The 27,256-nt window shown below is 39.7% G+C and overlaps 1 protein-coding gene across 1 annotated transcript; it reads left to right on the plus strand.

Moving 5' to 3' along the window:
* The first annotated feature begins 9,404 nt into the window (after positions 1-9,404).
* On the plus strand, positions 9,405-16,792 carry LOC140971700 (uncharacterized). The gene is made up of 2 exons (XM_073434098.1): positions 9,405-9,483; positions 16,371-16,792. Exons 1-2 carry the CDS (start codon positions 9,405-9,407, stop codon positions 16,790-16,792), a joined length of 501 nt encoding a protein of 166 aa, XP_073290199.1.
* Positions 16,793-27,256: the final 10,464 nt, after the last annotated feature.

Genomic DNA, 27,256 nt, shown 5'->3' on the forward strand with positions numbered 1-27,256 from the left:
TAACTGGCGACCGGATGAAATAATAATCTCATGATAGTGAAATGGCCACAAGCAATATCGCATAAATCTCAAAAATGAATATTTTATATTTTTATGCACGTAATATAATTAAATGGCATAATTAAATATCCTGTATTATTTTACCACATGGATTGGATCGTTCCTAGGCTCGCTGCGACCTAAATTTAACATGAAAATTATGCAAATGATTTTCTTGACCAAACTTTGTAATTGAATCCAAAACGAAACAATTACGCCCAACGACTTCGTATTTAATCATGACTCCGTGCCAACCCGAACCAACACCAAAACCAACGTTTAGTCATGATTAAAATACTCTTAAAAATGATGAAATAATGCTCTTAAATTTACAGTACTCGAGATTTAGTGAATGGAGGCCAAAAACGTGAAACGCTCTTTCGAGAGTCACTTTGGCACATTGCACCGTAAATTCTCGTACGACCTCTAAAATGATCCAAATCACAAACGGCCAAAAACATGACCTTCCTAACTCAATGAGGTACTGTCTAGTCCAAGGCCATAGGCTAAAAGCCAACCAAAAACTCGAACGAGCCTCTGAACAAAGCGTCAAGTTGCTGTCCAGAAATACAGCAGTAGAGCTTGCACTTGCATGCGTCGTTTGCGAGGCTATTGGCCATTGGGGCTTGAACCACCAACCAGAGCCTCTTACCAATATCCTAAGGTATGGGTTGAACCATGGCTAAGGGCCCTAGGCCAGCCACAATCCAAGCAACACCCGAACCATCACCACGCTTCCAACCGAGAACAAAACTGCACGCGTGGGACGTCTTGTTTGTTTTGCTGTCAAATGAAGGATCCAATGGTTATGAGGTTAACCATGATCCATGCTAGACATGCTAAGGTGTTGTATGAGTCATGGCTAAGGGCTAGAAGCCAACCACAACCCACTCGACACCTTAAAAACCGAAACTCAACACACACGACCACGAACAGAATTTTAAAAGCCGATGGGGGCTGTTCTTGTTTATTTTTTTTTTAAAACGGATGGGAACGTGAACCAAGACATGAAAGGGCATCTTGGCCACGTCCTAGACATGTCAAGGAAGGGTTCCAACCATGGTTACAGGCCCAAAAGCCAACCAAGATTCGAACCTCCTTGAACAATCCCCAACCAGAATTTTCGAGACTCATGAATTGCAATGAGGAGAGTTGCTGTCAAAACTCTTTCTCCAGCGTAGAGGGGCTGGAACCAACGGACTTACATGACCCTAACATGTCCTAGTACATGTCTAGATGTAGCCTCGAGCCCCTGGAATCGAGCCAAACCCTGAACTATCAAAACAAATACCAACGTGAAGCATGAAGGGAAACAGAAAAATCTGTGCAGAATTTTTTTGTTCTTGTTGCTGCATAATTTCGGTTTTTGCTATACAAATCATGCATATGTGATGTTTAAAAATAATAATATGACTTGATTGAAGAGCAGGGGAAAATATACACATGCCTTGGTTTTTGTTTTGAAGAAAATAAAAGAAAACACGACGCGGCGCGGCGGAGATGGAGTTGCTTCTTTCTACAAATTTTCTCTCTTGTTTTTCTCTCAACCTCACACGATTTTCTCTCTGAAACCTACTAAATTTCGGTGGAATGGTGGGGAGAAAATGGTTAGGGAGAAATGAGGGAAGGTGCTAGATAAAATGGAGGAATGAATCTTGTTATCTTTTGAGTTTGGGAGATAAGGAAATGAGATGATATGATTTGATTTGAAGGAGATTTTAAATGGGGTGATGGCTGATTATTTGCTAGTTAATGAGTAGGAAAATTGCTTAAATGTTAATTATTGGTGAATAAAAGTTTAGGGGATTATCTAACAAGAAAAGGATTAGGAAAGAATCAAATGAATGGGTTGTCAAATATTTTAAATCTTAAACAAGGGTGGCCGATTTTTTTCTACTAAATAAATGGGGTAGGAAAATTGCTTAATTATCAATTAATGAGGATTAAAAGTGTAGGAATTATCAAAACAAGAAATGATTAAGGAAATGATATCAATGGAGAGTTGCCAAAATAATCAAGATTGGGTTGGATAATGAGGGGGCCAAAATTTTGAATGCTAAATTATGTAGAAATATTGCTTAATTCATGTATTTTAAATATTTAAAGTTTTATCTACCTATTAAGTATTTTAGTGAATTAATTAATTAGTTAAGGAATAACATTATCTTGCATGCATGGCTAGATCTTTAAATCTTAAAGGTAAATTTATTATCATATTAAATTATAATCTCTTAACTAAAATAAGTCTAGATTAACTTATCTCAATTGATCACATCTTTTAATTTAGGCTATTAATTAAATTATTGAACCTAAAAGAATTTATTTACTACTTATCTCAAGTTAATTAAATAAATTCTTAAACTTTCTTTTTCCTTAAAATAAATTATTATTTATTTCAAATAAATTCTAGGAATATTTTCTTAATATTAAAATTTATCTCTTTACTCCAACTCCAGTCCGACCTCACTTAATTTACTGAAAGCTAATAATTAAACTACTGCATGAAATAAATAAATTTAAAGAAGAGAATTTAAATACTCATGCAATAAAATCATTTTAATTTAAATACTAGGAATTATGCATGGCTTATACGTAGTCTAATTTACGGGTTCTACATTGTTTTTCATAAAGCTTTGTGTGATCTTGGTGCAAGTATTAACATCATGCCTTTGTTTGTGTTTAGGAAACTTGGATTGGGAGAACCTAAGCCAACGAGGATGTCTTTACAACTAGCTGACAGATCTGTCAAATATCCACGAGGAGTGATTGAGGATGTGCTAGTGAAAGTGGACAAATTTATTTTTCCTGCGGACTTTGTGGTACTTGACATGGAGGAAGACATGGAGATGCCCTTGATTTTGGGGAGACCGTTCCTTGCAACTGGCAAGGCCCTAATTGATGTACAAGAAGGGAAGTTGAGATTGAGAGTGGGAGAAGAGAATATTACTTTTGATGTTTTTAATGCACTTAAGCACACACTGCATTCTGATAGTTGTTATAGAATTGATGCTTTTGATGCTCTTGTGTCTAACTATGTGCATGAAGCTCTTAGGGACCCTTTGGAAGCCACTCTCACTACTGAATTGATAGAAGATGAATTAGATGCAGAGAAAGCCGAAATAGTGGCATACCTCAATGCCAACCAGCCATGGAAAAGGCCAATAAAGATGAGATTAGAGGACTTGGGAGATCGACGAGACTTGATCCCTCAGAAGTCAAGCCTGGAGGAGCCACCAGCTATGGAGCTCAAGCCATTACCTCCACATCTGAAATACGTCTATCTAGGTGGGAATAATAAACTTCCTCTTATTATTTCTTCTTATTTGACAGATGTGATGGAGGACAAACTGCTGAAAGTCTTGAAAGCGCATAAGAGCGCATTTGCATGGAAGGTGGCGGATATCAAAGGGATTAATCCATCAGTCTGCATGCACAAGATATTGATGGAAGACAAGTACTCACCTCTTGTGCAACCTCAGAGAAGATTGAATCCAAAGATTCAAGAGGTAGTAAAGGCAGAAACTATCAAACTCCTTGATGCAGGTATTATCTATCCTATATCTGAAAGTGCATGGGTAAGTCATGTTCAATGTGTGCCGAAAAAAAGTGGGATTACTGTTATCACTAATGAACAAAATGAATTAATACCCACTAGGACAGTTATGGGATGGCGTGTGAGCATTGATTATAGAAAATTAAATTATGCTACACGTAAATATCACTTTCCACTACCCTTCATTGATCAAATGCTTGAGAGGTTAGCGGGTCATGAGTTTTATTGTTTTTTGGATGGGTATTCAGAGTATAACCAAATCATGATTGCGCCTGAGGACCAAGAGAAAATCACTTTCACATGTCCTTATGGCACTTTTGCTTTTAGACGGATGCCCTTTGGTTTGTGTAATGCCCCTGCCACTTTTCAGCGATGCATGACCGCTATATTTCATGACATGATAGAAACTTTTCTTGAGATATTTATGGATGACTTCTCGATATTTGTCTGCCCTTCTTTTGATGACTGTTTGCAGAACTTGAAGGTGGTGTTAATGAGATGCGAGGAGAAAATTTGGTGCTGAATTGGGAAAAATGCCATTTTATGGTACAAGAAAGAATAGTATTGGGGCACAAAATATCAGAGCATGGAATAGAGGTGGATAAGGCAAAAGTCGAAGTTATCAAGAACTTACCACCTCCGACATCCATAAAGGGAGTTAGAAGTTTTCTAGGCCACGTAAGTTTTTATCGGCGTTTTATCAAAGATTTTTCTAAAATCGCCAAACCTCCATCTTCCTTACTTATGAAAGATGTTCCTTTTAATTTTAATTCTGACTGTTTACAAGCATACGAGGATTTGAAGGAGCGCTTGGTGACGGCTCTTGTCTTGGTGGCACCAGATTGGGATCTACCCTTCGAGGTCATGTACGATGCCAGTGATACTGCGGTGGGGGCTGTGCTTGGCCAACGGCAAAACAAGGTATTTCATACAATTTACTACGCAATTAAGACCCTAGATGAGGCTCAATTGAATTATGCAACAACTGAAAAGGAATTACTTGCAGTAGTATTTGCGCTTGACAAATTTCATGCATATCTTGTTTTGTCCAAAGTCATTATTTACACAGATCACTCTGCACTGAAATATTTACTTGCTAAGAGATATGCAAAGACACGCCTACTTCGGTGGATCTTATTGTTGCAAGAATTTGATTTAGAAATAAAAGATAAGAATGGTGTTGAGAATGTGGTAGCAGATCACTTGTCTAGATTGGAGCTGATTAGAAATGACTGTGTAGATCATGCTATAAATGATTGGTTTCCTGATGAGCAGCTATTTGAGCTGAAACACTGTTCTTGGTATGCAAATTTTGATAACTTTCTTGTCACAGGCACACCACCACCCAATCTATCGTTTCACCAGCGTAAGAAATTCTTTTCTGACGTGAAACATTATTTTTGGGAGGAACCATTTTTGTTTAAGATCTGTGCAGATTCTATGATAAAAAGGTGTGTTGCAGAGGAGGAGTTTGGGCACATTCTCAACCATTGCCATGACCGTGAGGTAGGTGATCATTTTGGACCAACAATGACGGCATCTAAGGTACTTGAATGTGGCTTTTATTGGCCGACTCTATTCGAAGATGCTCGTTCTTATGTGCTAGCTTGTGATAAATGCCAGCGGACAGGTAACATTTCTAACCGTCACGAAATGCCATTAAATAATATCATTGAGTGTGAGGTTTTTGATGTGTGGGGGATAGACTTCATGGGACCGTTTCCCAGTTTGTTCACGAAAAACTATATTTTGGTGGCGGTTGACTATGTATCTAAGTTGTGAGAACCCGGGATTTTACAAGCCAAGTAAGTAATACGAACTTGAAGTTTAACTCAAACCCAGCACTAAAATTTTTATTCCAACTACATAACTTGAATATTAACTTAGATTTCAGCGAATTTAACTCGAAGAAATAGCTTCAATGCTCGAAGATTAACCCAACGGGAGGCCAAGCTAGAAGTAACTGCATCCATTGAAGTACTGTCACGGGAGGAATAAAACCCCAGCTCAAGGACACAATTCGTCAGCTCAAAGCAGCTCAACCAATCTTGTCCTAACGAGAACAAAAAGAGAGCTACAAGATGAGCCAAGAGTTTGGACAAATTAAATGTGCAAGAAATAACCTTTGAGTTAAACCATGAAGGAGCTGCGGGAGGAGCTAAGAGCTAGGACATAATAATGATGCAAGAAGTGACCCTTTAGAAGATCAAGATGACATTTAAGAGTGCATGAGATTTTGAACCATAATTATGGTTGGTCTTGAACTTGAGGAATGCATGGAAAATTGAGATGCAATAATGGCTAATCTTGGAGGCCAAGAATTCGGCCAAGGGCTAGGTGAGGAGCCTTGAGTGGCCTATAAATAACACACCAAAATGATAGAAAAATCATCCCACAAAGCCTAAGAATTTCGGCTCTCCCCCCTCCCTAAAAAGCTCTCGGCCGAGATTCAAGAAAGAAGAAGGAATAGTTTGTGTTGTTCAAGTGCAAGATTTCTACGTCGAAACGCTGCTGAATTGAAGACAGTGATTGGCAAGAATACGTCGAGGTGCTGTAGAATTTTCGAGGAACAAAGTGTCAAAAGTTCACAAATTTCGAACCTATATATGTAAGTTGGCATTTGGTTTACGTAGCTTCTTTCTAATTTTAAACTTAGTTATAAATAATGTGACATGCATGAAGGTGTGTATTTTTTCGAAAATACTAGTATGTTCTGTTTAAAATTTCGATCGATTATGTGTTATGTTCTGTGCTTCGAATTCCTTGATTCCGTTGTGTCAGTAGGAAAATTCGGAAATCTGAATGTCTGAAAACTTCTGTCTGTTACTTCTGAATTATGTTGCACTGTTACTGTGAGGCTCGGGGCCGAAGAGGGCGGGGGGTGATCGCCGGTGCCATCAGTTGCACGGACAATGAGCGGCTCCTGGCAGGCTTCTAGGTGGAGGGAACATGAATGAACCGATCCCACACGGGAATGAGAAGGATTCCGAGACTGTTCAATGTAATGGACTGTACAGTTGAAGAGGGCTTAAAAGATTTGATTTGTACTACTCATATCACAAAGATGCATCTTCTTTTCAGTAGCTCATCACATAAGAACTCCAAAGTTAAGCGTGCTTGACTTGGGGCAATTTTGGGATGGGTGACCTCCTGGGAAGTTTCCCAGGGTGCGTGTAAGTGAGGACATAAGCACGTTGGAAAGACTCGTCTTGGTACAGTGAGGATAGTCTTCGAATCTGGGGCGTTACAGTTGGTATCAGAGCCGACCTCTCTTAGTACGGTGTGGTTCAGGGACGAACCAAATAGAAGTTGGTGGGCATGTGAGGCCCGGGGCCGAAGAGGGCGGGGGGTGATCGCCGGTGCCATCAGAGTCACGGACAATGAGCGGCTCCTGGCAGGCTTCTAGGTGGAGAGAACATGAATGAACCGATGACACACGGGAATGAGAGGGATTCCGAGACTGTTCCATGTAATAGACTGTACAGTTGTAGAGGGCTTAAAAGATTTGATTTGTACTACTCATATCACGAAGGTGCATCTTCTTTTCAGTAGCTCATCACATAAGAACTCCAAAGTTAAGCGTGCTTGACTTGGGGTAATTTTGGGATGGGTGACGTCCTGGGAAGTTTCTCAGGGTGCGTGTGAGTGAGGACATAAGCACGCTGGAAAGACTCGTCTTGGTACAGTGAGGACAGTCGTCGAATCTGGGCGTTACAGTTACGATTCGAATTTGAAATGGGACGAGAATTGTAATTCTGTCTGGCCCCCATTGGTGGGTATAAAACCATGTTCTGTTCTGACCCCCATTGGTGGGTATAAAACCATGTGCTGGCCTCACCCCTTAGAGGACTAACATATTGGGGACAAATTGACCATGGAAATGAAATGAGTAACAGTTTGTTTTGTCTGTTCTGAAATGATTTGAATTGTTTCTGTTCTGTACCGAATCATTTGATAAGTTTCGTCTACTATTCGTTGTGTCCAGTCAAGAATATGGAGTTTTGAAAGTATGTTATGAAAGTATGTTAGAAGAAATTTTTAAAAGAATTAAATTCTATATGTATCTTTGGAATCGATCGACCCCCACTTGCTGAGTGTTTCCCAAAATACTCACCCTTTACAAATTTCAGATAAAACTGAAGAGCAAATAAATAAGGAGGAGCAGAAAGTTTTCTGGGGTTGGTAAACGATGATCAAGATCGAGAATCACTTTCTCCCTTTAGTTTAGCTTTCCGTATTTCGCAAAACTCTGATGTAATTATTTCATTGTCATTGTAAGACAATACTTTATTTATGAAAAAGACTGTTTGATTCGATACGAGGCTTTATTGTTTTCAATGTAATTGTAAAACAATGCCGAATGTCACCGATGCTTCGGATTCGGGACGTGACATTTAAGTGGTATCAGAGCCGTCGGGTTCATAATCCCGCTGGTATTTTGATAGACAAAATTTGGCGAAGTCAAATTTTGACAAAAGCCTAGTGCATCCCAATTTGAGTCCAACTTTCATCTGTTCTTGAAATCCAACTTTCATCTGATTCTTAAATTTTGAATAGACTTCAGAAATCTATCCCTTCAATCGCTTCGCAATTCTTAGTATCAAAATTTTCCCACGACCACTTTTTTTCTATTATTTGTGCCTTTGTATCCTTTATACGATTCTAATGCTTTGCCTTCGATTTTATCCTAGGAAATGGCTGCTCCACGTACTCGTGCTCAGGCTGCCCTTCGCATGCGCCAGCTCACGATTGACAATCAAACTAGAGAAATTGCGACCCTGAAGGCGCAACTGGCTAGAGAAAAGTTGGAGAAACAGGAGATTATTGAGAGTAGACTCATACTGGAGACCGATGTACAACGATTGACTCATCATCTGGACTTGGCGGAGAGCCAGCTTCTGCAACTACCGACCGATTCCGCTCGCATCACGCGCTTAGCTGCACTTAACAGGGATTTATTGGATAGAGTGGAGATAGAGCAAGGACGTGCTGCTCAGGCCCGTCAGCGCCAGGAGGAGTACAACTCTAGACAGGATCGGTACATTTCGAAGCTCCATGACACCATGGACAGACTTCAAGATCAGAATAATTACCTGCATTTGGTGATAGAGAACATGGAGGAAGAGGAGGTAGCACAGATGGAGGTGGCCGAAGATGACAGCGCCAGTGACAGCGATGGCGGAGAGATGTTCGATTAGATTAGCATTATAATATCTGGGTTGTAATAAAATTTGTGACTAAGAAAATACTATGTGTACCAAATTATTTTGAAACTTTCTATTATTCTTCATTGCATATTTAAAAATTTGTTAAGTATCTTATGTATAAAATTGTTTTTTTATAGGAAAACAACATGGATCTTCAACGAATTATAAATGAACTTCAAAATCAACTTCAGGAAAAGGAGTCAGAAATTAAAACACTGAAAGAAAAAAAGGAGAAACTCGAAAGAGATAATTTCCAGTTAGACGGGAATAATGTATGCATGACGGAGGATCTTCGTGAGGCCAGAGAGGAAGAGAAGAAACTACGCGAGGACGTAAGACGTTATGCCGCTTATCATCTAGAGTCGGAACGTCGACACAAAATCACCAAGCAAGAGTTAAACAAAGCTCAGCATAGGATTTTTACCCTCAAAATCCGGGACGATAGTCATCTCAAAACGCAACGCCGTCTGGAGAAACAGATCGCAGATCAAAAAATCAATGAAAAAGTAAGCCAATCAACAATACAGGAGTTACAAGATCAAGTAAACAACCTTGATCATCACAACACGCAACTGCAGAATTATATTGAGCACCTGCAAAACGAAATGATCAACATGGAAGAACTCATGGAACAACTAGAAGAAAACCCCGTAGAAGAAGAAATTAATGAAGCAGAAGGAGAAGGTGAAGTTATAGATTAGTAGGGAAAGAACTCTAGAATAGGCACCACTTGTACCTAGAGCTATTTGATTAAACATTTATTCTGAAAAGATTGATTGTATGAAAATTTTTTACAATTTAATGAAATGATTTATTTGATTAAATATTGTGGCAAACAAATTAATAAAATACATGTTTATAGGATATGGCAGGCAGACCACCCCGAAACAACCGTAACCCTCGTGGCGCCAATCAAAATGAAAATCCACCACCACCTCAGAGAGTAAACCTCAGCCAAGAAGATATGATGGCAATAGCCACTATCGTAGCTGCGACGTTGCAAGGATTCGTGAACCCATTAGCTAACGCCATCCAACCACCTCAAGAACCACAACCGCGTGAAATTAAATACCATTATGAATCTCTAAGGAGGAATCGAGTTCCAACTTTCGATGGAAACCCAGACCCGGAAGTCAGTCACAACTGGCTCAAGAACGTCGAAACACAATTGCATTTACTGGAGATACCTGAAGAACTGAGAGTGGAGGTTGTAACACCGTTTTTGGAAGACCGAGCTAGGAAATGGTGGGAAACTATGTCGCCATCTTTGACAGAAGTGGAAGAGATCACATGGCAGATTTTTAAAAGAGAATTTTTTAAACAATACTATCCAGCTGAATTTAGACTACAGAAGTTGGGTGAATTTGAAAGCTTCAATCAGGCTCCAGACATGTCAGTAATGGAGTACACTTCACGATTCAACGATCTGGGAACATATGTCCCAACGATCATGTCGGATGAAACGTTAAAAATGCATCATTTCAAGAAGGGACTCAACAGTCGAATTCAGTCAGCATTGGCAGTATTCAAGCCAAACAACTTTGCGGATTTGATGGGCGCTGCAATGAGCGCAGAAACTGATATCAAGCGACGCGAGGAAGAAAACAAGAACAAGAGGCCGATGAACAATCAATCTACTCAGAATGGTCCCAAGTTTAAGAAACCAAATTATTCAGGTGGGTCTTTCAAAGGAAGTTCTGGCAGTGCTGGTAACACCGAAGGAAAGTGGTGTGATACATGTCAACGGAAACATGTTGGAGAATGTTACCGGAAGACGGGCGCTTGTTTTAAGTGCGGAAAGGTGGGTCATAGAATTAAAGATTGTCCAGACAACAAGGACAAAGGGACGGGGCCCAGTAAACAGCATGAAAACAAGACTAATGATCGGGTGTACGCGATAACCCAAGAAGAAGCTGATAATACCAACGAAGTGGTGGCAGGTACCATTTTACTCAATAAAATGCCTGCATATGCTTTGTTTGATTGTGGTGCCACACATTCATTTGTGTCTAGAAGATTTGCTAGAAAGCTTAAACTTAAACATGATACTCTTAGTGAACCCTTAAGAGTGGCAACATCGACGAGTACAGTAATTGAATCGCACAAAGTGTATCGAAACTGTAAAATTTGTATCAGCAATCAAACTTTCAAAGCGGAATTGATGCAACTCAATATGGTTGAGTTTGACATCATTCTTGGAATGGAATGGTTGGCTAAAAACCATGCCATGGTAGACTATCAAAGGAAAGATATTAGACTTCAGACTTCGAACAAAGAGGAAGTCATATACCACGGGAAATCCAAAGAACGGAAATCTCTACTATCTACCTCACAAGCCTGGAAGGCCATAAAAGGAGGTGAAGAGATTTATCTAGCAGTAATCAATGAGGTCAAAGTGGGAGAAATCTTAAAGTTAGACGATATTTCAATTGTTCAAGAATTTCCAAATGTTTTCCCTGAGGAATTACCGGGGATGATACCCGATAGAGAAGTAGAATTTGAAATCAATTTGGTCCCTGGTGCTGCACCAATCTCAAAGGCACCATACCGAATGGCTCCAGCAGAATTAAAGGAGTTAAAAGAGCAACTCCAATAATTATTAGACAAGAAGCAGATTCGCCCAAGTGTATCCCCGTGGGGAGTTCCAGTGCTATTCGTAAAGAAAAAGGACAGGAGCATGAGGCTATGTATTGATTACCGGGAGTTTAACAAGATAACCATAAAGAATAAGTACCCACTCCCGAGAATAGATGATCTTTTCGATCAGCTAAAAGGAGCCAAAGTTTTCTCAAAACTTGATTTAAGATCAGGATATCATCAGTTAAAGGTCAAAGCAGAAGATATCCCTAAAACTGCTTTTAGAACAAGATATGGACATTGCGAATTCAAAGTAATGCCCTTTGGTCTGACAAATGCTCCTGCAGCATTCATGGACCTGATGAACCGAGTATTCAAACCATACCTCGACAGATTTGTGGTTGTTTTTATAGATGATATCTTGGTATACTCACCAAGTGAAGAAGAACATAGAGAACATCTACGTCTCACTCTGCAAACACTACGTGAGAAAGAACTCTATGCCAAATTCAAGAAGTGTAAATTTTGGTTAAAGAGTGTGGCATTCTTAGGCCATATAATTTCTGAACGTGGAGTGTCAGTAGACCCTAAGAAAGTGGAAGCAATCAAAGATTGGCCACAACCAAAGACGGTGACTAAGGTAAGGAGTTTTCTGGGTTTAGCAGGCTACTACAGAAAATTTGTGGAAGGATTTTCTTCGAAAGCCATTCCACTCACCAAACTTACTCAGAAAAACTCAAAGTTCATTTGGAATGAAGCTTGTGAAAGAAGTTTTGAAACCCTGAAGACGGAACTCGCATCCACACCAGTACTAGTTCTTCCCGAGGATGGTAAGAATTTCACTGTGTACAGTGACGCTTCCAAGGAAGGATTAGGGTGTGTGCTTATGCAAGAGGGTCAGGTTATTGCGTATGCCTCACGACAATTGAAATCGTATGAGCAGAATTACCCCACTCATGACCTTGAGTTAGCTGCAGTTGTGTTTGCACTTAAAATCCGAAGACACTACCTTTATGGAGTAAAATGTGAGGTGTTTACCGATCATCGGAGCCTCAAGTACATTTTCACCCAGAAAGAATTAAACATGAGGCAAAGAAGGTGGATGGAACTTCTAAAGGATTATGATTTGGTAATCAATTATCATCCAGCAAAGGCGAATAAGGTGGCAGATGCGTTGAGTCGAAGAAATTTTGGAAAGGTAAAATTATCTTCGCTGTCTGTACAACCAGGACTTCGAGAAACCATCAAATTGAAGCAAGGTCAAGACACCTCCATCCTTAAAATTAGAGAACAAATCCAAGAAGGAAAAATTACAGAATTTCAAATAGATGATAATGGGATACTCTGGATGAAAGGGCGATTGTATGTTCCAAATATCGATGGGATTCAAAAGGAAGTAATGGCCGAGGCGCATAAATCAAGATTTTCGGTGCATCCAGGGAGTACCAAAATGTATAGAGACTTAAAAAATAATTACTGGTGGAACGGAATGAAGAAAGACGTGGCTGTCTTTGTTTCCAAATGCCTAACCTGTTAACAAGTCAAGGCAGAACATCAAAGACCTGGAGGACTTTTACAACCATTGGAAATACCGGAGTGGAAGTGGGATAACATCTCCATGGATTTCGTTGTAGGGCAACCAAGATCCAGGCAGGGTCACGATTGTATCTGGGTAATCATTGACAGATTTACCAAGTCTGCACATTTCTTACCAGTGCGGATGAATTACAACCTGGATAAGCTCGCTACCTTGTATATGGACAACATAGTGAGACTACACGGAGTCCCGACAAGTATACTGTCTGACAGAGATCCAAGAATTGTATCAAGATTTTGGAAGAGTTTCCAAAAGGCTATGGGAACCAAGATTACTCTCAGCACGGCCTATGATCCCCAAACTGATGGCCAAACCGAAAGGACAATTCAGACCCTCGAGGATATGTTGCGGGCATGTGCGCTGGATTTTTCTGGCAATTGGAGTGAACCTGATCGAATTCGCCTATAACAACAGCTATCACAGTAGCATCGAGATGGCTCCTTATGAGACTTTGTATGGAAGAAAGTGTAGGTCGCCTCTATATTGGGACGAAGTTGGAGAAAAAGCTGTTATGGGACCAGAACTTGTGCAAATAACCGTAGACAAAGTAGCCATAATCAAAGAAAGACTCAAGGCAGCCCAAGACAGANACTTTGTATGGAAGAAAGTGTAGGTCGCCTCTATATTGGGACGAAGTTGGAGAAAAAGCTGTTATGGGACCAGAACTTGTGCAAATAACCGTAGACAAAGTAGCCATAATCAAAGAAGGACTCAAGGCAGCCCAAGACAGACAAAAAAGTTGGGCTGATTCGAAGAGAAGACCGTGTGAGTTGGAAGTGGGTGAAAAAGCTTATGTCAAGGTCTCTCCCATGAAAGGAGTGGTTCGGTTCAGTAAATCCGGAAAGTTGAATCCGAGATATGTGGGGCCGTTCGAAATACTGGAAAAGGTAGAAACCTTAGCCTGCCGACTAGCTTTACCGCCTGATATGTCCGGATACATAATGTCTTCCACATCTCACAGCTGAGGAAGTATGTCCCAGACCCGAGGCATGTACTCAAAGTTGCACCACTGATGATCGAGGAAAACCTCAACGAAGAACTCAAATACGAAAAAGCCCCTACCCGAATAGTGGACTCAAAAGACCCAAGTATTGAGAAACTGGACAATACCTTATGTCAAAGTACAGTGGTCAAATCACACTGAAAGGGAGGCAACTTGGGAACTCGAAGAGAAAGTACGATCTCAGTACCCTCATCTATTCGAAAGATCAAGCTAACGCAATTTTCAAGGACGAAACTTTCAATAAAGAGGGAGAGATGTGAGAACCCGGGATTTTACAAGCCAAGTAAGTAATACGAACTTGAAGTTTAACTCAAACCAAGCACTAAAATTTTTATTCCAACTACATAACTTGAATATTAACTTAGATTTCAGCGAATTTAACTCGAAGAAATAGCTTCAATGCTCGGAGATTAACCCAACGGGAGGCCAAGCTAGAAGTAACTGCATCCATTGAAGTACTGTCACGGGAGGAATAAAACCGCAGCTCAAGGACTCAATTCGTCAGCTCAAAGCAGCTCAACCAATCTTGTCCTAACGAGAACAAAAAGGGAGCTACAAGATGAGCCAAGAGTTTGGACAAATTAAATGTGCAAGAAATAACCTTTGAGTTAAACCATGAAGGAGCTGCGGGAGGAGCTAAGAGCTAAGACATAATAATGATGCAAGAAGTGACCCTTTAGAAGATCAAGATGACATTTAAGAGTGCATGAGATTTTGACCCATAATTATGGTTGGTCTTGAACTTGAGGAATGCATGGAAAATTGAGATGCAATAATGGCTAATCTTGGAGGCCAAAAATTCGGCCAAGGGCTAGGTGAGGATCCTTGAGTGGCCTATAAATAACACACCAAAATGATAGAAAAATCATCCCACAAAGCCTAAGAATTTCGGCTTTCCCCTCTCCCTAAAAAGCTCTCGGCCGAGATTCAAGAAAGAAGAAGGAATAGTTTGTGTGGTTAAAGTGCAAGATTTCTACGTCGAAACGCTGCTGAAGTGAAGACAGTGATTGGAAAGAATACGTCGAAGTGCTGTAGAATTTTCGAGGAACAAAGTGTCAAAAGTTCACAAATTTCGAACCTATATATGTAAGTGGGCTTTTGGTTTACGTAGCTTCTTTCTAATTTTAAACTTTGTTATAAATAATGTGACATGCATGAAGGTGTGTCTTTTTTCGAAAATACTAGTATGTTCTGTTTAAAATTTCGATCAATTATGTGTTATGTTTTGTGCTTCGAATTCCTTGATTCCGCTGTGTCAGTAGGAAAATTCTGAAATCTGAATGTCTGAAATCTTCTGTCTGTTACTTCTGAATTCTGTTGCACTGTTACGATTTGAATTTGAAATGGGACGAGAATTGTAATTCTGTCTGGCCCCCATTGGTGGGTATAAAAACATGTTCTGTTCTTGCCCCCATTGGTGGGTATAAAACCATGTTCTGGCCTCACCCCTTAGAAGACTAACATATTGAGGACAATTTGACCATGGAAATGAGATGAGTAACAGTTTGTTTTGTCTGTTCTGAAATGATTTGAATTGTTTCTGTTCTGTTCCGAATCATTTGATTAAGTTTCGTCTCCTATTCGTTGTGTTCAGTCAAGAATATGGAGTTTTGAAAGTATGTTATGACAGTATGTTAGAAGAAATTTTTAAAAGAATTAAATTCTATATGTATCTTTGGAATCGTTCGACCCCCACTTGCTGAGTGTTTCCCAAAACACTCACCCTTACAAATTTCAGATAAAACTGAAGAGCAAATAAATAAGGAGGAGCAGGAAGTTTTCTGGGGTTGGTGAACGATGATCAAGATCAAGAACCATTTTCTCCCTTTTGTTTAGTTTTCCGCATTTCGCAAAACTCTGATGTAATTATTTCATTGTCATTGTAAGACAATACTTTATTTATGAAAAAGACTGGTTTGATTCGATATGAGGCTTTATTGTTTTCAATGTAATTGTAAAACAATGCCGGATGTCACCGATGCTTCGGATTCGGGGCGTGACATAAGTGGGTAGAGGCAGAAGCATATGCCACTAATGATGCTCAAGTGGTCTTGAAATTTTTAAAGAAAAATATTTTTAACAGGTTTAGGACTCCACGAGCAATCATTAGTGATGGTGGCACCCATTTTTGCAACAAACTCTTTGAAAAACTTTTGAGCAAGTATGGTGTCACACATAAGATCTCTACCCCCTATCACCCCCAAACGAGTGGTCAAGTGGAAGTGTCTAATCGAGAGATCAAGAGGATTTTAGAAAAAGTGGTAGGTGTCAGTCGGAAAGATTAGTCTATAAGGTTAGATGATGCTCTTTGGGCATATAGGACTGCTTTCAAAACACCTATAGGCACTACACCATATAGGTTATTGTTTGGTAAATCATGTCATCTACCTGTAGAGTTAGAGCATCGGGCATATTGGGCAACAAAAACAGTAAACTTTAACTTCACTGCTGCAGGTGAACGACGTTTGCTTCAATTGGATCAGTTGGAGGAATTTCGGAATCTGGCATATGATCTCGCATTGTCATACAAAGAAAAGACAAAGAAGGTTCATGACAGTCGAATCATCGAAAGAGAATTCAAAGAAGGTGAAAATGTCCTGCTCTACAACTCCCTGTTGCGACTATTTCTCGGAAAATTGAAGTCGCGGTGGTCTGGTCCATTCGTGATTTCCAAAGTATACCCATCGGGAGTTGTAGAACTGCAGGATGGAAAGGATGGGACGTTTACGGTCAATGCTCAGCGACTGAAGCACTACATGGGTGGCTTAATTGAGCCACAACTTGGGATCACCTGGTTCCAAGACAAACCGAACTGAAACAGACCGATAGTTAAACTCTCGACTATAAATTGAGAACTACCTCTCTTCCCTACTTAATTCAATTTTATCATTTTAGTTTATTTCTTTATTTATGTTATTTATTTTTAAAATTAAAAAAAATGGGTGTAAGGCCGTGAAGCTTCCGCCCGGGCGCACATTTCTGTCCGCCCGGGCGCGCTCCTTTTACCAAAAATTATCGAAACGCCGTGAGTTTTCCACCCGGGCGAACATTTAAGTCCGCTCGGGCGCGCTTTGTTTGTAAAAATTTTTAAAAAGCCGCAACCTATCCGCCCGGGCAGAAACTTATGTCCGCCCGAGCGGATCGCGAAATTTTTACAAAAGCTGCATCTTCTTCTCTCTTCCTCCATTCGAACCCTAACTCTTCCCTTGCGATTTTTGGCCCTCCGCACTCGATTCTCACTCAAATTACTTGTTTGTTGCCAATTTCATGTAGAGCCCAAAATCAGTACACGTAAAACCAATGCATTATTTAATTGTCAAATCATTTATTTAATTTAAAAAGAGTTTTAGCGATGCATGATTTATCCAAATGCATTATTTTAAATTTATTATGTTTACGTGATGCACGTTAAACATTTTCTTGAGCTTCATGTTTCTGGCGATTATTCGATACGAGATCGAGGAAAAGAGACCAATGACGATTTTGACAATTTTTAAATGTGGTATTTTATTTTTAATTTAAGGTTGGAGCATATTAATTAATTTAATAAGTTTCAGAATTTTAAAGCCTAAATTATGTATTTAGTGAGTTTAAAATTTTAAAACTTATAAAGTTGGCTTGGTGCATTTTATTTTGTTAAAGAGGAGAATTTTATAAAATCAGTGCGTATTTATTTTAATCGAGGAGTTTGATTAAATTGGTGTGGGTTAACTTTTTAATTAGTATTTTAATTAGTTAATTTAGCAATAATTTCACCTAATTAAAACACACACACACTAACACACACTAACACATAGTTACACATTTTTACACACACCAAAACACACAACACACACCTACACATCTTATTTCAGATTTTTAAAGAAAAAAACCTAGGGTTCTTCCTCATTCAGCAGCCGCCCCTTCCCCCTGATTATTTTCAGTGAGTTTTCGTCATTTTCGTTACAAGAAAATAGTACCACGATCGTCCCGGATCAAGCCTCGCTTCGTTTCCGCTTCGGTATCGCCGGTTCGATAAAATTTTCATATCAAAGGCACGTATATTCTATTTTTTTCCTGCGTCGATCATGTCATAGTATGTGTTGTGTTGTTTTATGCGTAAAAATCCATGTATTATGTGAAAGGTTTGGGCATAAACATGTTGGATCAATTTTGAAACGTTTTTAGATCTAAAATCTCAAAATTTACTATTCTTTTAAATACTGCGATTTTTCGGTCATGTTTTTGGGAAAACTTTCAACATAAAAATCGTAGTACTCTTTGATACCTTCTATTTGATATAAAATTCGTATTTTTGGATAATAAACGAGTGAGTTATGATCGTTTTGTGGGACTGCTCAAACTGAAATTTTCTGAAAATATGTTCATGCTATGTTCTTGAAGTTTTATTGCTGCAGGCTTCGTTGGGCATCGATGATGATCATTGCTGCATTTAAGTATATCGAGAATGATGTTGGGATGTTTGTTGGTGTTTCGTGTCATTAGGCACTTGGTTAAGTTAGAAATCGTGAATTGATTTGGTTTCAAATTCCGTGTTCATGAGTTGTATTGCGTTGTAAGTTGGAAGTCGTTGTTTTGGGGCGTTTTTTTGAGTTTGAATCAATGTTCTAGCACTCTAGGATGGGTCTCGAGATGTCGGTTCATGGTCCGTCCCTATTGTCCTTCAAATTTTTTTTTTAAAAGGGGTACCCGGACCCCTATCCGCGTCATTTTTCCTTCAAAATGCGAATTTCCAGCATGTACCCGGACCCCTACCCTGACCCTTACACGGGGTCCGTGTACCCCTTTTAAAAAAAAAATTTTTTTTTAAAAATTTAATTTGCTTCGGAGTTCTATATCATGGTTTAGTACGATGGATAAAATTTATTTATGTAAAAATATAGGATTTGTTTTGGGGTTCTATATCATGGTTTAGTACTATTATTAAACGAGGTCAAGTCCCGAGTGATCTAGAATATCATAAGCTATTTATTTACTTCGGTGGCGAGCACGAGTTACCTACGTATAAGTTATGCAAGATAAGTGTTTGAACTCATAATAGTATGTGCAGCAGTGGCCCCAAGCGAGATCCAACGAATCCCTCAACGCCAATAAGTATGTTCGACGTGCAAAAAAAAATACTTTTAAGTTTTTTAGGTATGCTAAATGTCTTGTGACCAAATTATGAACGTGTTTGGAAGCCGAAGAATGTGTCCGGGGACCTCTCCAACTATGAACGGGTTTGTAAGTCGGTGAACGTGGCCGAGGACCTCTCCACCCCGGTAAAGCATGACCGGATTTAGATCAGGATTGGAAAGTGGTAAAGCATGACCAGGGACCAATCCACCCGTTAAATTATGAACGGGGATCTCATGTATGTGGCAGTGAATCTTCCATGTCAGCCCAATACTGTGATTTATTCTGATCAGGCAATTTTATGTATGGGTCACTTGCTTTGAAACATGCCTCTACGCAAAATTATGTTATGTATGCCCAAGTATGTAAGATGGAAGTATGTTTACGAAAGTTTTATGACCATGGCACGTCTATGTTACGCTATTATGTTCAAGTTCCAAGTACGTTCATGTTGTCAAGTTCATGTTTCTAGTATGTACGTCCTATTTTGAAGATGCATGTGGTTTTATTATGTAGTACTTGCTACCTTCCAGTTTATACGTGTTGAGTCTTTATACTCAGTAGACTTGATCGATGCAGGTGAGGATGACTTTGAGGAGACGAGGGGTGGGGACCAAGGAGCAGGATTGGACAGAGTGGGAGGCTAAACCCGAGGACCGCTATGTTTTAAGATTTTATGAAATGTTCAAAATACTCTGATTATGTTACTAGTTATGAAATTTTAAACAAATACTTTTGGCAAACTTTACTTTGAGATCTTTTGTTGCATCTGTTGTGGGATGAATGGTTTATTTTATCGAATTCTGAAGGTTCACGACATGTTTAAGAAAATTTTTAATTTTTTCGCCAATTTTAAATAGTTGAAAGTACGGTACGTTACAGTTGGTATCAGTGTGGTGTTCTTGTAAAGGGTTAGGCCTACTGCCAGTTGCGAGAAGCTCACGAAGTCACACCTCAAGTCTGTAAGTTTTAAAATTTTAAATCATTTCATGTAGTAAGCATCAAGTCATGATTTCAGCGAGTGAATATTTAAATTCAAATTACGTGCATTTTATGATATTAGTATTATGTTCATGCATATTGGGTTTACGTGATGGGAAAATGTTGGAACAGTTTGCCTCCTAGACGTTTGGTTAGTTTTGGAGCAGGCGATAAGAATAGGAAAGCCCATGATGCGGAGAGGGTCACTCCTCCTCGTCCACCGCCAGATATGCAGACTCAGATGCTTGCAGGGATGACTCAATTCTTCGCACAGTTTGCGGGAACCAGGCTACAGTGGATACAGGGGCAAGGCCCAAACCAGAGGCTGTTTACGAGAGGTTTAGGAGGATAGATGCGAAGGAGTTCACGGGGACTATTGACCCGATGATAATTGAAGGATGGATTAAGTCCATCGAGGTGATTTTCGCTTTCATGGAGCTGCAAGATGCAGACAAAGTTAAATGTGCCACCTTTTTGTTGACAGGGGACGCCAGAATATGGTGGGAGAGCGCGTCCGTGTCGGTGAATCTGCAGACTCTGTCATGGGATGGCTTTAAGGAGGTCTTTTACTCCAAGTACTTCACTAAGGAAGTTCGATCCAGACTGACTAGAGAGTTTATGGCGTTGAGTCAGGGAGACAATAGCGTAGCTGAGTTCGTGAAGAAATTCGAGAAGGGGTGTCACTTCGTACCCCTGATTGCGAATGATGTCCGAGAGAAGTTGAGGCATTTTATTGATGGGTTGTGGCCGATCTTGCGCCGTGATGTCAGGGTGGCTGGTCCGACGACTTATGCAGTTGCCGTGTCGAGAGCTTTGGCGGCAGGGCAGAACCAGAGGGACATTGAGGTCGATAGGCAGGGCAAGAGACCCTATCAGGCACCTTGTCTTAAGGAATCTTTGTAAGTCATTAAGAAACTTTGGATTAAGTAGATATGAGTACTGGAATTAGGTTATCTAAGACTACTTGGGTTGTGTAAGTTTTAATTTCGAGTTTATGAAATAGGTTTTCATACGGGGATATTGGGTGAAATAAGAACAAAAGGGAATTAGTCGTATTCAACATAGGTTACCAATTGTCGAATATTAAGATTTTTATCGAGTAAGAAATCTAAAATCTTTATACGAGGATTCTAGAATTCTATGGGTTATAAGTGAAGTTGATTTATTAGGGTTAGTCCATCATTAACAGTGGGAAACTTATTAAGTTTTATATGTTAGAATGAATTAAGTATTGAGGATACGTCAAAGTGTGACATTCGTTCCAATGAAGAAGGTCCAAGTATCTTAGGCCTTAACTATAATGTAATTGGGAAGGAAATAGTTTAAGCATGTTTTTTATGCTAGGAAAGTTTTATTATTTAAGCAGAAGATCGATATTGTATATTTTGGGGTTTTATAGATTAATGTTACTCGAAATTTAATATTAGCAACAATTTTATATTCGGTATGTACTTGTAAATAGCTAAGTTACGTAAGTTTGGTGTCGTAAGGTAAAGATTTGATTCAAGGATCGTAGGTCAATATTATTATGGGTTTAAGACAAGGTTTAACTTTTGAGTGTAGTACCAAAGATAGAAGTTGATCAGTAACTTTTGGTGCTAAGATTTCTTAGGTTGAACTGCATAAATGCTAATGTAATAGATTGATGAACATTTCGGGTATAGTATAAGGAAAGTAAGATACGATAAGTTTGAACCTCCATTCCTAATATTCGGAATTGTGAGATAAGTCAGAATTCGAGGTCATGGTAAAGTAAGACTAAAACGGCCTTCAGAATTAGATATTGGCATTACGAGTTCTTAGTTATGCCGTTTGGACTGACAAATGCTCCAGCGATTTTTTTGGACCTCATTAACCGAGTATTTCAACCCTACCTATATCAGTTCGTCATAGTGTTCATTGACGACCTTATCATTTACTCGAAGAGCCATGAGGAGCACTGTAAGTACTTGGGTACAGTTTTGCAAATCTTGCAGAGGCACAAGTTGTTTGCAAAATTTAGTAAGTGTGAATTTTTGTTGGAGAAGGTAGCGTTTTTAGGTCATATAATATCTAGCGGTGGTATTGAGGTGGATCCAACTAAGGTAGCAGCAGTCAAAGAATGGGTTGAATCGAAGAATGCGTCAGAGATTCACAGTTTCCTAGGCCTGGCAGGCTACTACAGGAAATTTATTCAGAGATTTTCTTCGATAGCAGTGCCACTCACCTCATTGACCAAGAAGAATGCTAAATTCATTTGGAGTGATGAGTGCCAGAAGAGTTTCGATACTTTGAATCAAACTCTTATTTCAGCGCCGGTGTTAGCCATGCCATAAGGGCAAGGATATTTTGTGTTATACACCGATGCATCTAAGCTCGGGTTAGGCGCAGTGTGGATGTAGCATGGTCGGGTTATAGCTTATGCTTTCAGGCAGTTGAAGGTGCATGAGAAGAACTACCCGACTCATGATCTTGAGTTAGCCGCCGTTGTCTTTGCTTTGAAGATTTGGAGACACTACTTGTACGGCGAGAAATGTCAGATTTTCACCGACCACAAAAGTCTCAAGTATTTCTTCACGCAGAAATAACTGAATATGAGACAGAAACGGTGGTTAGAGCTGGTAAAAGATTACGACTGCGAAATTAGCTACCATCCGGGAAAGGCTAACGTTGTCGTAGACGCTTTGAGCAGAAAAGTGGCAGTTGTAGCACAGTTGTCAGTGCAAAGACCTCTTCAGTCTGAAATTCATAGGTTTTGCCTAGAGGTTTATCGTAAGGGCAGAGCTCCGAGACTGTCTAATCTAACAGTCCAATCTTCTTTGCTAGACCGTATCCGAGTAGGTCAGTCTATAGATGAGCAGTTGCAGAAATGGAGACTGCAGGATGAAACTAAGGGCAGAGTGCTCTACATAGTGTCAAATGGTATTGTGAGATACAGAAATAGAATGTGGGTGCCTAATGTTGATTCCATCAGAGAGGATATCCATTCAGAGGCACATGCATCTCCGTATTCCATCCATCTCGGAGATACCAAGATGTACAAGGATCTACAGACTTTGTATTGGTGGCCAGGGATGAAGCGAGACATCTGCCGATTTGTGTCAGAATGCCTCACTTGTCAGCAGGTGAAGGCAGAACATCAGAGGCCAGCAGGAATGCTTAAGCCACTCCTTATCCCCGAGTGGAAGTGGGAGAATATCACCATGGAATTCGTCATTGGGTTGCCAAAGTCAGTCAGAGGATTTAATGCCATTTGAGTTATAGTGGATCGACTTACTAAGTCAGCACACTTCTTGCCAGTGAAGACGACTTTCTCCATGACACAGTATGCGGAGCTCTATATCACGGAGATAGTTCGATTGCACGAGATCCCAGTTTCTATTGTGTCCGATAGGGACTCGAGGTTCACATCGTCTTTTTGGAAGAGCTTACACGCAGCCATAGGGACGAAGTTTCTTTTCATTACAGATTTTCACCCGCAGGCAGATGGCCCGTCTGAGCGAGTGATTCAAATTTTTGGAGGATTTGTTGCGAGCCTGTGTGATCGATTTTCATGGGAATTGGGAATCGAAGCAACCTCTAGTTGAGTTTATCTACAACAACAGTTTCCAATCGTCTTTAGGTATGGCTCCCTACGAGGCATTGTACGGAACGAAGTGCAGATCACCGATTCATTGGGGTGAAGTCGGTGAAAGAGCAGAACTCGGTCCAGAGAGTGTTCAGCAGACTGCAGATGTGGTGGTCAAAATTCGAGACAGGATGAAGACCGCACAGAGTCATCAAAAGAGTTATGTTGACAAAAGGAGGAGAGATCTCGAGTTTACCGTAGGTGATCATGTTTTTGTCAAGATAGCACCCATGAAGGGTGTTATGAGATTTGGGAAAAGAGGCAAGCTGAGTCTGAGGTTTATTGGGCCGTTCGAGGTTCTTGACAGAGTTGAGACATTAGCTTATCGTATAGCCCTACCGCCGAATCTGGCCGGGGTACACAATGTGTTCCACATCTCAATGCTGAGGAAGTACCTAGCTAATCATTCGCATGTTCTGAGCTACAAGCCGTTACAGTTGGCTCCAAATCTGTCATATGAGGAAAAACCTGTCCAAATCCTAAACAGACAGGAGCGTCGACTTACGAACAAGGTGACCAAGCTGGTCAAAGTCCCGTGGCTAAATCAATTAGTGGAAGAGGACACTTGGGAGACCGAGGCAGATATGCGGAATCGCTACCCGGAACTGTTTGGTAAGATTTAATTTCGAGGACGAAATTTATATAAGTGGGGGAGGAACTGTAGAGCCCAAAATCAGTACACGTAAAACCAATGCATTATTTAATTGTCAAATCATTTATTTAATTTAAAAGGCGTTTTAGCGATGCATGATTTATCCAAATGCATTATTTTAAATTTATGATGTTTACGTGATGCACGTTAAACATTTTCTTGAACTTCATGTTTCAGGCGATTATTCGATGCGAGATCGAGGAAAAGAGACCGGTGACGATTTTGGCAATTTTTAAATGTGGTATTTTATTTTTAAGTTAAAGTTGTGCCATATTAATTAATTTATTAAGTTTCATCATTTTAAAGCCTAAATTATGTATTTAATGAGTTTAGAATTTTAAAACTTTTAAAGTTGGCTTGGTGCATTTTATTTTGTTAAAGAAGAGAATTTTATAAAATCAGTGCGTATTTATTTTAATCGAGGAGTTTGATTAAATTGGTGTGGGTTAACTTTTTAATTAGTATTTTAATTAGTTAATTTAGCAATAATTTCACCTAATTAAAACACAGACACACACACTAACACACAGTTACACATTTTTACACACACCAAAACACACAACACACACCTACACATCTTTTTTAAAATTTTTAAAGAGAAAAACCTAGGGTTCTTCCTCATTCAGCAGCCGCCCCTTCCCCCTGATTATTTCCAGTGAGTTTTCGTCATTTTTGTTGCAAGAAAATAGTACCACGATCGTCCCGGATCAAGCCTCGCTCCGTTTCCGCTTCGGTATCGTCGGTTCGGTAAAATTTTCATATCAAAGGCACGTATATTCTATTTTTTTCCTACGTCGATCATGTCATATATGTGTTGCGTTTTTTTATGCGTAAAAATCCATGTATGATGTGCAAGGTTTGGGCAGAAACATGTTGGATCAATTTTGAAACGTTTTAGATCTAAAATCTAAAAATTTACTGTTCCTTTAAATACTACGATTTTTTGGTCGTGTTCTTGGGAAAACTTTCAACATAAAAATCATAGTACTCTTTGATACCTTCGATTTCATATAAAATTCATAATTTTTGGATAAGAAACGAGTGAGTTATGATTGTTTTTGTGGGACCGCTCAAACTGAAATTTTCTGAAAATATGTTCATGATATGGTCTTGAAGTTTTATTGTTGCAGGCTTCGTTGGGCATCGATGGGTGATCATTGCTGCATTTAAGTATTTCTAGAATGATGTTGGGATGTTTGTTGGTGTTTCGTTTCGTGTCGTTAGGCACTTGGTTAAGTTAGAAATCGTAGGAATTGATTTGGTGTCAAATTTCGTGTTCATGAGTTGTANAAAAAACTTAAAAGTATTTTCTTTTGCACGTCGAACATACTTATTGGCGTTGATGGATTCGTTGGATCTCGCTTGGAGCCACTGCTGCACATACTATTATNCGAAATTTCAGAGCCTATCCGGACCCGTACACGGGGTCTGTGTAATTTTTCCTTCAAAATGCGAATTTCCAGCATGTACCCGGACCCTTACACGGGGTCCGTGTACCCCTTTTAAAAAAAAATTTTTTTAATTTGCTTCGGGGTTCTATATCATGGTTTAGTACGATGGTTAAAATTTATTTATGTAAAAACATAGGATTTGCTTTGGGGTTCTATATCATGGCTTAGTACGATTATTAAACGAGCTCAAGTCCCGAGTGATCTAGAATATCATAAGCTATTTATTTACTTCGGTGGCGAGCACGAGTTACCGACGTATAAGTTATGCAAGATAAGTGTTTGAACTCATAATAGTATGTGCAGCAGTGGCTCCAAGCGAGATCCAACGAATCCATCAACGCCAATAAGTATGTTCGACGTGCAAAAGAAAATACTTTTAAGTTTTTTAGGTATGCTAAATGTCTTATGACCAAATTATGAACGGGTTTGGAAGTCGGAGAACGTGTCCGGGGACCTCTCCAACTATGAACGGGTTTGGAAGTCGGTGAACGTGGCCGAGGACCTCTCCACCCCGGTAAAGCATGACCAGTTTTAGATCAGGATTGGAAAGTAGTAAAGCGTGACAAGAGACCAATCCACCCGTTAAATTATGAACGGGGATCTCATGTATGTGGCAATGGATCTTCCCTGTCAGCCCAGTACTGTGGTTTAGTCTGATCAGACAATTTTATGTATGGGTCACTTGCTTTGAAACATGCCTCTACGCAAAATTATGTTATGTATGCCCAAGTATGTAAGATGCAAGTATGTTTACGAAATTTTTATGACCAAGGCACGTCTATGTTACGCTATTATGTTCAAGTTCTTAGTACGTTCATGTTGTCAAGTTCAAGTTCATGTTTCTAGTATGTACGTCCTATTTTGAAGATGCATGTGGTTTTATTATGTAGTACTTGCTACCTTCCAGTTTATACATGTTGAGTCTTTAGACTCACTAGACTTGATCGATGCAGGTGAGGATGACTTTGAGGAGACGAGGGGTGGGGACCAAGGAGCAGGCTTGGACTGAGTGGGAAGCTAAACCCGAGGACCGCCATGTTTTAAAATTTTATGAAATGTTCAAAATACTCTGATTATGTTACTGGTTATGAAATTTTAAACAAATACTTTTGGAAAACTTTACTTTGAGGTCTTTTGTGGCATCTGTTGTGGGATGAACGGTTTATTTTATCGAATTCTGAAGGTTCACGACTTGTTTAAGAAAATTTTTAATTTTTCCGAAAATTTTAAATAGTTGAAAGTACGGTACGTTACATTTCAGGTCATATCTTGTGCTTCCATCATCACCTAGCATCAAGATTTGAGTTTTCCGGCCACCACTAACTACAATTTCCGGCCACCTCCACCATCTTCGGCCGCTACTGAAGTTTTCCGACCACCGCGGAGTTTCGGTAACATCGTCTCCCTCCACTCTCGTCCTGGTTTGTTTCAGATTAATTTTCCCGGGGCACAAGCTTCTCCGACGCTTCATCTC

This window comes from Primulina huaijiensis, chromosome 1 (assembly GCF_012295235.1).
Source record: "Primulina huaijiensis isolate GDHJ02 chromosome 1, ASM1229523v2, whole genome shotgun sequence".
NCBI lineage: Eukaryota > Viridiplantae > Streptophyta > Magnoliopsida > Lamiales > Gesneriaceae > Primulina > Primulina huaijiensis.